The sequence below is a fragment of the Dermacentor andersoni genome, chromosome 3 (genome assembly GCF_023375885.2).
Source record: "Dermacentor andersoni chromosome 3, qqDerAnde1_hic_scaffold, whole genome shotgun sequence".
Lineage (NCBI taxonomy): Eukaryota > Metazoa > Arthropoda > Arachnida > Ixodida > Ixodidae > Dermacentor > Dermacentor andersoni.
In genome coordinates, this window is record NC_092816.1 from 95,623,377 (window position 1) to 95,633,702 (window position 10,326).

Sequence of the window (10,326 nt, forward strand, 5' to 3'; positions counted from 1 at the left end):
TTGCTCGTTTTTCTGATTCCTGAATTTGCTTTGGGTTTATCTTTGAGGTCACTAAAAACGCCGCTAGTCGGTGTTTGTGCACCGTTCGTTCCAAGATGGCAAGTGCTTGAATTGTAGTGCCCCCTTTTCATAAACCACGCCAGTCGAATCGTGCTGTGCAATTCTCCCAGTATTAAAATTTTGGATAAAGTGCTACACTTTTAAAAACCGCCATTGCTGACATTGATAGCTCCCCCTTGTGACCAATGTGTCTCGCTATTCTCGGATTTCCCAGCGCTAAAAATAAGTCCGCTACATCTACACGCCATTTCATAACGCAAAGCGCCCAGCACGTACAGGGATTTGCTTTGCTATTGTAAGTGGCCAATAGACAGCGGTGCGTTTCGTCTCTGAACTACAGCGCTGTAGCAGCTACTCGGGGCATTTCGCGAGAGCTCCGCTGTCAAACTTCTCGTATGTGCGTGTGCAAGTAAGCGGGAACGAAAATTTGTCGGGTTTAGCAATATAGCTTTGGTTTGTTTTGTGAAAGCCGCAGTTGCGTGTCGATATATGACACAACAACTATGGAGGAGAAATGTTTGTTTTTTGCAGAAGACAATAAGACCCCAAAAGTGGTTCCTCTGCCGAAGAAATTAGTTCGTCTTTCTTTTTTGTGGGTATGGAGGGGGACTGTAAGGGCAGACAGACCTGTATTAATTCTTTAAAAAAACTGGGTGAATATGTTCATCAGAATTTATTTATTTATTTATTTATTTATTTATTTATTTATTTATTTATTTATTTATTTATTGTGCTTGGCGTTCGAAAGCTATGATATACGCCATAGAGGGTGGATCCGGAATCATTTTGACGTAGCCAGGGTCTTTAAAGGGCCCAAAATTAATCGAAGTACATTGGCTCTTACGCAGTCAAGCCGTTTAGGAACGCGGCATAGGACTCACGGTTTCGCACTCAGAAGCAGAAAGTGATAACCGCAAAAGCAACGCAGCAGTATACTGTAAACCTGCAATGGTCTTTGAGGACGACTGCCGTTATCGACTGAGCTCGACTGCCATTATGGGCGTGTGAATAATTTCGTGATGGTGGTCAGCGCACTACGGAAAACCAGGGGCAAAAACAAACCAAGAAGTTAACGCGGACAAAGCGCGGAACTTGTCAAAAATAACTAAAAAGTTCCCTATCTTTGTGCTGTGGGCAAAAGAACGGAGGTAGATAACATCTTGTTTATCGATGGTGCCACAAAGGTCCACTTAACGTTTTTTTTTTTTTATTGATATGATATAAGGAGATGGTTGGCGCACAGTTTAAGGCGCCGGCTACTCCTCATCTCTTGAGTGGTTCCGTTGTTCATTTCATGGCGATAAGGGCTGCCAATTTCTGACTTTTACTGCGAGTGGATGCGTGTGCATTTTTAAAAGCGAAGCTTTTCTTTGCAATCGTCGCCTGGTTTTCGTGACCGCGGGTGCTGCGTGGCTGTTCTGTAGCCGAATAGGCCAACCAATCGAAGCTGAGGACGCGCGAGACATTACCGCTGCCTTCCTTGCAGCGCCACTGCTTGGCGCTCGCCTCCGCGCATCCGTGAAATTCCGATACAGTTGATCAAAAACTTCCGTCCAAAGAGCAAGGCACTGTTGACTAATGTCATAGGGCGAGTGATTAGAATGAAGAAAATTGTGGTGGATGGCGTGACAGTAAGATCAACGTCATCTGCAAAGGCAAAGGTGATAAGGATAAGACGAGCTCGTACAGGCCAGTTACGGTAGCGTCGGTAATATGTAGAATAGTAATACAAGTTATAAAATTAGAACTGTCGAAGTGGGGAAAAAAAATATAATGTCCTGAGGCTAATACAGAATGGGTTCGGACCAAGCAGACGCTTAGAGGATAATAAGTTTGAACTAATTCAGTGCATAGACATTTCAGTAGTTCAGAATAGACCTTTATGAACAGCATTTCGAGATATTAAAGGAGCCTATGTATATGACAGTGTAGACAAGGAATTGTTATGAGATTTTATCAAGTGCCAAGACAGAGATGACAATTTCGTCGAGGTGCTGAGAGTATATATAGAGACAAGCGAGTACAAATTGTATGGGAAGGTCGAAAATGTATTAAGGGGTGGAAATTCACGAAGTACTTATGCAAGAATGTCCTCTGCCTTCATTGTTGTTCACGCTTTATGTTAAGGACACAGACAGACAACTGGAGACCGTGAATTAGCGTTTGACGTATCCTACATGCGTAATGGATAAACGCCTAATGGGACGACATGCGTAATTGACAATACAACTTCACAGGGTGATGTATGCGGACGACATAGTACTACTAGCGGACAATGGAAGAGAACTACAGACACTCGCGAATATGTGTGGCAACGCAGCGACAAATCTAGGCCTTCAGTTTAGTACAGAGAAATCGTGAATTATCATCTTCAATGAAGAGATGAGTAATTGCATGTTGTCAATTAAACAGCGAGTCACGCCCAAGGTGAAGCAATATAAATACCTCGGCGTACACAAAAACGAAGGAAAAGACTTACTCAAGCACCCACCAATATAATCTGAACATAAAGAGGCTGCGGAATGCAGCAATAATGAAACATAGAGCCCTTTGGGACTACAATAAATATTAGGGGGTGCGTGGAATCTGGAAAGAAGTAATGGTAGCACACCTAGTGGGTGCGCTATGAGGCTTGAATAAAGTAAGGTGGTAGTGAGCGCCCAAGAGACTAATGCCTATAGGCTAGCGGTCTGGTACATACGCAGCATCAACGTCCCTGAACTGCTTAGCGCACAGGACCCGAATGTAAAATATCACATTTTTTGTTGAGTACCGTATTCGCGTATACGCGGACTTCGACATTTGTGATCCTGCATATTACGTAGCGCGCAATTCCCATAAATAAAACATCAATTACAGTTAAGAGGAAGCTCTACCCGTCATGAACTTTTAAGCACACCAGAACTGAGAAATATTTTTTTTGCTCGGCACCAAGTCAACCAATTTTCTAGAGATATTTTGCAATAAAACATATAACAATTGGCGCAGTATTTAGAGCAGGCTTTTTTATTTACGAAAATGTTCGACCAAAATTTCCCCAAAGCTGCAGGGGTAACTTATAACTTCGAACATGAATTTTGCAGTCTGTGGCTCTGCAATAAAATCTGATATCCCAATTATGTAGAATGAACCTTTTACAATATCTGAAGCAGGCTAAATAAATTAGTTATACATTGCTCTGAAACGTACCACACATCTTTAGTTGAATTTTCCCACATCGCGCTTAAACAATGTTAGCCTTTTTTGAAGTTTTCAAACTAATCCAGCCTATCTATTAGCCTTTGACGATCTAAGGGATACAGTTTACAAAACTGTCTTATATTTTTCTGGTGGAAACTTATGGAGTTCAAAAACTATATGCTTCAAGCTTTCCTTATTCGTACAAACATTTTGCCATTGCTAGAAAAAAGTGTGAGACCTTAACACAAATTCTTTCAGCAGTTTGTATTTTATTAGTCTGTATAGCATTTATTATTATTTATTATATATTCTCTCATAAACACAACAGATATAATTGAAATCTGTTCAGCGGTTGGCTGATGAGAATTCTCCGTTTTAAATGCGGTACTCACAGAAATTAGAAACGTGCCGAAAAATAGGCCGGCCAATACTGATAGCGAACGTGTTATTAGCCAAGGCGCCGATGTATAAATGAGAAGCGCACCTCACGAACAGAAGGCATTGCGAAAATGGCACCGGATATATTCGAAGGCAAAAAATCGCACTCGACCCGCAAAGCTAAAACTTTCTCTAGGACATAGCCTAAGGACGTACCTGTCTTCGATCTCCCAATTCGTAGATACAATGAGCAAATATGAAAGACTGTAATTAAACAAGCGCTGGACCGACCTGACTGAAAATTGTCGAATTTTAATGAAAACGAAAAAGAAGAATGAATGATGTGAGCAATAGAAAGGGAATTTTAATTTTGGGTTGTACCTTGTTCTTGCCAAATTGATTAGAACGAAAAAAGAATGCGAAACTTATCACCAAAATGCTCAGATAGCAGCTCCCGAAGCGGCGGCTAACGTCGCACTGCACTGCAAGATGTGGATGGCAAAGTATTACCCCGTTTATTTGCCGCTGACTTGAAGCAACTACCCCCTTTCTCAAATTTTTATAACCTCCTCTAGTAACAATACAATTGTATGTGCTGCAGACGCGTACTGTTTGTCAGCGTTGAGCTATATAGACGCGCTAAAAAGTGTTGTCTACAACATATGATTGTTTGTTTGTTTTTGTTGAAAGTAACAGATAAGTTATGAACTTGTTTCAAAGATTTGAAATCTGGAGATATTACCAAAATTTATATAATTAAGTACCATCAACCTTTACGTATAAAATTTTCATTTGAATAGAAAATTTTACTGAAGTTTGTTCATGGGCTCGCGAAAGAGGGAATTTTCGCTTTCCGATATGCTATTCAATGAAAAAATCTTATTGGCTTCCGATTTAAACGTCGATAATTAAAAACGGCGTGAATTGCTTTTGTACAGAACCAAATTTCCTCAGCCGGATCACTTATGAGGAAAGAGGTGAGCAAAATTGTGCGAAAAATTCACAAAAATGATTAATTTGCGTCGTGTGCGACCATGTTTTTTTCCTAAAATTTCAATTTACACATTCTTAGCTAATGCCACAGCGTAATGTCAATCAGAATAACTTGCGGCTACAATAAAGTTTATCTTATACCAACTTGTAACTTTAGCGATTGCACAAACCCCGATACCAAGTCCCTTCGTGCATGTCTTTAACAGAACATCACACGATTCCCTCCTTGCAAATAGCAATGAATCTGTTTCTAAATGTCTGTTTGCTAGGTAAATGTCTGTTCCTCTTTATGTGTACAGTGGCGTACTTGATGAATGAACTTTGCTAGGTAAAAACATTAATTATGGGGTTCTACGTGGCAAAACCACGATCTCATTATGAGGCACGCCGTAGTGGGGGACTCCAGAAATTTGGACCACCTGGGGTTCTTTAACATGCCCCTAAATTTAAGTACACGGATGCATTCGCATTTCGCCCACATCGAAATGCGGCCGCTATGGCCGGGATTTAATCCCGCGACCTTGTGCTTAGCAGCCCAACACTTCTTTTTTTTTTTTTTTTGCTAGGTAGGCACGGTCTATTTTTGGCAGACCTCATGGCAGACGACGAAGAGACACAGAAAACTTAACTCACGCCTTCGACGTCTAGCCACAACGACGTCAGCATGAATGCGACGTGTGGCGCGTCGCATCTCATTTCCATCTAATCGCATTCGTGCAAATGACGGTAATGCGCTAGGAAGGCGAATCGCATTGACGCGACATGGGGAGAGTATTGTAGTTCGCGACAGGTGAGTCATCCCATGCAGTGCACGTGGGCGCTGTCCTATTGCATTGAGGGAGAGAGGCGAGAGGGCTTGACGTTGCGTGTTCTCCTCTCCTCAACCGCGAAGCGCCAATCGGCGAAAACCGGTCCCAGTTTGCTTCGAACAAAGGGGAAAGCGCAGCCGAATGTACACACTGTCGCACGGTATTTACCGCGATTAATTCATCGATTCACTCATTCATTACCGCAATTCATTCATCGGCCCTACTTCTTTTCTTGCCGTGCCATATATTATTTTAATATCGTATATATACGGTGTCTAACATTTCACTGTACTGTTCGCGGTTGGTGCTGGAATCCCGTGCTCGCAATTCTCGGTCCACTTCAAAGTGTCACGTTTTATTTTTACTCTCTTTCCTCAAGCTTATGCCCATTTAGGTGCCGTATTTTCGCGCTACCATTGTGCACAATAATTAACCAGTTGTATTTCATAACACCCAGTCGGGCTTCCTTTATTTCATTACGCGGTATTTGGGAGGTTTTGGCGCATTAAAGCCGCGCCCGTGCGAATTCCATCTTGTATGTTTTTTTTTTTAAGACATTTCTACAACTGCGGCGTTTCAGTTTGAGCTTTTACTAAATATAAGCGACCAGCTAATCGTGGCTTCGAGACACGGTGCTCAAATTATACCAAATATTTTACGATAACAGGTCATTTTAAATTTGTAACTGCTCTAGCTTTGCTTCCATAATATCCGATACTGTCAAAGCAGTCAGAGACCTCTGAGTTTATTATTAATTTGGCTAGGCTGCTTAGGGGTTGAGCGTGGAAATTATATATGAGAGACACCTTGCTGGTATGCGTAGAAGTTTGAAGAAGGAGGAGGACAGAAAAAGAGACGGCAAGGATGTTAACCAGAAATGCGTCTCATTGGATACCCTACACTGGGAGACGGGAAAGGGGGAATAGAAAGATGAGATACAGAGAAGTGTGGGCAGGAAAGACGCGGTCAGTTCGCGCATGTGCGTGGAGGGGCTCACCAAATTAACGGCATTCACACATGCAGCAGCTAGAATATTGTTATCAGCAAACAAGCAGGCGCAACTTTTTTGAGCACAATAAACATCACGGATGGCGCTTTAGGATTTAATGACGCGATACGGGGATTATCGATTTTTCGAATCAACTACTACGGGACAGGGAAACCGACAGGGCTGATTATCACGCTGCTGAATATGGCGATTATGATGATGATATTCTGGGCAGAATTTAACATACACTAAACGTTACGGCGCCCAACTTTATAACTATGACAATATAAATAGCGCCTGGAATGCCTTTTCATATACAATGTTTCACTGTCTTGAAAATACATATTTTTTTTGGCTTCGCTTCTGTCATAATTAGCAAAGCCCCTCTTCCCCGCACCTTCTCAAGAGATAGAGAGATAGAAAGATAAAACAAATATATAGTGCTTCGTGCAAGGAGATATCTCAGGTGAACACTGAGTGTTCCGCGGTCAGCGGTGCCATTAACTCGGTGTAAACTATTTCAAAAAAGTGGCTATTCTGCTTACATATATATCCTGTAGAAATCCTAAACTGACGGCAACATTATCAATTCCGCTAGTTCCCTTTGACGCAGAATCAAGGCAGCCACGTTTGCTTCGCATTAAGTGAGCGTTCTCTGTTGCTGCTCGGGGCTGTATGTCACGCATTACACTCCAAGCACTTTTGTTGTAGTCGAGGTGCCAACGAAGAAATCATCCCTTTTCGTGTCGTTGTTTTATCCCCTCTGCATGCGCTGCTGCGAAGGCCTTCGTTGTGATCGTTGCTAAACAACAACGTCGGCTATCGCAACGGCGAAACGAAAACGATAATCTAGCTTCCCCGCATGCTTTTGTACCACGAGAGAAAGCCACAGTTACAGTGCTACGAGCTCACAGTTTCGCTCTCTCTCTCGCTTTTTTGTTTTTGTTTATGTATTTACACATTTTTATAGTGGGGCATGAACAACACAAGCACGTCGAGCCTTGACCCAGTTCCGCGTAATGTTCTCGCCTGTTACTCCTTTCTGGGCGTGCATGTTAACTGCAGCATCAACAAAAAATCAATGCCCCACTGTGATCTGCATGTTTTCGCGCTGCCAGCACGTACGCTCGTGCATCAAGTCGCTTGAAAATAACGCGCTTCATTTTCGCCTAACTTGCCGGGCGGTGTACGTGACTTGTTTCCAACAGTAGTTACGAAGGGAGACCAACGTGTGTTTGCGCGGAGACCAACGTGAGGCCCATGCAATGATCTCGGCCGGATTCTAAGTTCGCAAAGTGCTGGCGTCTTGTTTACATTCGAGACGGAAAAAACACGTTCAAAGAAATAAGAAAGAATGACAGGAGCCTCCGTAACACTCTTTTCTACCTTATCCTACAGCAGGCAACTTTCTATAAGAGCGTCGCAGCGTGGAAACGCAACTATGATGCGGTTGCGCGTTAAAGAGTCAGCGAAGCATCGCGTCTGACCTTTACATCCGTTTCGTGGGACCGCCCCACTGCGTCAGTGTCGACAAGCGCGCGCTATCAACTTGTCCCTCGGCAAAGCAAATCGTCGTCTTTCGCATCCCATCAGTACGTGAAGACGGGCGAGCGAGGTATCAGAGGAGAATGAAAAAAAAATAGTGAGAGCAAGTCCTCGAAGCGCAGCCCTGGAAGAAAATACGGAGAGAGCTCGACGTAGTGAAGCACTTACTTCGTCGAGCGCTGTCATCTGCTGCTCGGTGAGGTCTCCTACGCGGCCGCTCATTGTCGAACTGTTTCTGCTTGCGACGTCGGTGACGACGACGCCAACGGAAGGAACAGGACCGCTGGGCTCGGTTCTCTCTCGCCTCCGGAGATCCGACGGGGTCACGCTTCGGGAAGTGAAGTCGCGAAAACGCCGGTTCGTCGAGGACTGCCGGAGCGATGGGCACTACGACACCATTGTGACTCCGCGGGCCGGAGAAGAAGCGCGACTAACACAGACGCACAGACGGGCTCGGGCTCCGAGACACGAACGCGAAAACCGCAGAGGGGGAGGGAGCGAGAAACTGCGGCGCGTGCCGTCATTGCGCATGCGCGAGTGCGCAGCGCCTCGCGCGGATGCAGACGACGGCCGCGAAAGAGCAGACGACCGCAGAGTAAGGGTTCTTGACGCAGAGCACGAACAACCGCCGTTTGTCTGACTACGGGGCTAACCGAGCAATGCGGAGTTGCTGAAACGCCGCTCTCCGAACACTTTGGTGGCAAGATTCGAGTATTTATGGTTCAGAAACCGGCAGCCTAAGCAGCCAAAATCGGAACAACTACGAAGTGCAGCATAAATATTGTTAATTAAGGAAATAAACTAACACTTGGTACAACTGGCGATGTTCATCATTCTCTATTCTTGCTGACTAAAGGCGTGCACGTGTCTTACTTTCCTGGCGATTGCGCAAGGAAGTTTATAGGATTTCGACGCGGACATTCGCAATCGACACGTTCGAAGAGCTACAGCTTAGAGAAAAAAAAAGAAAGAAAAGCGAGAGAAACCAGGCAGCGAAATAATGCAGTTCATGCGGTTCTTTCACACAATAAAGGAATTTATTCGGCGCTCGGTCTCTCGTAAATATCAGAGTCCTTGACCTTTATGGTCTTTTGAAAGGCGTTGTTCACTTTCTCGCAGAAATTATGGAGGAAAACGAACCCACACACCGATCAAAGACTATTATGACACACGCGTTTATTTCCTGTCTAGCGCCACGTTTTTTTTTTCTACCATTGAAAAATGCAAAGTAAATAAAAAGAACAAAGACGGCGCGGTCGAAGTCGGGGCTATATTTAGAACGGGTAGAACCCTTTCGCTCCTTGCTCGGTACTAATTTGGGAACAGGTTCGTCGTTGCGTTTTAAGTTATTTTACTTCCTAATTTTTTTTTCTTTTGCGCTTAAAAGCTTTCAAGAAATGATTTCATTAGAAATGCTCGTTCTGGGTTGCGCTGTATGTAAAAAAAATGTTTCAAAAATTTTGCTTTGAAGAGGCAGAAAACTAACTTCACAAACCTCTTCTCTTATGTGTGTACCACTTTATGTGCAGTCACTGTTTTTGATGGCATAATCCTTTAAAATAATTCTAAGGGCTTCTTGAAAATTCCAGCAAATGTGCGCAACCTTTACACAACATTTCACTACATATTGTGGGAAAAATTCTAACGTAATATTCTTTAATTTGCCTAGTCCCTGTTGTCCACACAGTTTCACATATAGGCATCGTGTCTATATTACCGCACCGACAACCCTTGCCGCAATTTGAATGTTTAATCCTAACGTTCAAATTTCTTTGGATTAAAACTAAAGCTTCTCGTGCGGCACCAAAGGCAATCGTCTTGTATTGCTGCGCCATCTACGCGCACGCAGGAGAACCTGACTACAATCGAGAACGCGCGGAGATTTGATCGCGTTTGATGGACCGCGCGACCTCAAGTTGCAAAAGAAAGAGAAAATAAAAATAAAAAAGTAAGCTCATGTCTTCTGCTTGCGAACATTGTGTACAACTGTATATCATACTCTGCTCTTCACTATCTGCCGAGAGATTTAGTCCGAATTAAGCACAACGTCGGTCAACTGTTTCCGCAGATCACATTTTCTCCCCCTTTGGATTTTCTTCCTCTGCGTACTAGGTTGTAAAAAAAGAAGCCAGCTTTGCAGGCAAATTTGATGCTAAAGGTAACGAAACAATTTATGGAAGTCACATTGGAGAAGCCCTGATGTGTGCAATAAACCAAAACTAACGAGATCGGAAGAATCCTCGGATTCGTAATTATAAAATAAAGGTATGCCGTTTCGATAGGTATACTTCCTATAAAATGAAGCCACATCAAAGTGGTGGTACAATTTCTGTTGTTCATTGCACGGACAGCTGTGTAAAGACAGAAAAAAGA

General features: G+C 43.4%; 1 protein-coding gene across 1 annotated transcript in view; it reads right to left on the minus strand.

Annotated features, from left to right (window-relative positions):
* The window catches only part of LOC126541994 (SEC14-like protein 2), a 114,058-nt gene extending 105,611 nt beyond the window's left edge, over positions 1-8,447 (minus strand). The window contains exon 1 of the mRNA XM_050188963.3: positions 8,122-8,447. Coding sequence (XP_050044920.1) covers positions 8,122-8,175 — 54 coding nt within the window. The 5' untranslated portion in view covers positions 8,176-8,447. The remainder of the gene's footprint in view (positions 1-8,121) is intronic.
* Positions 8,448-10,326: the final 1,879 nt, after the last annotated feature.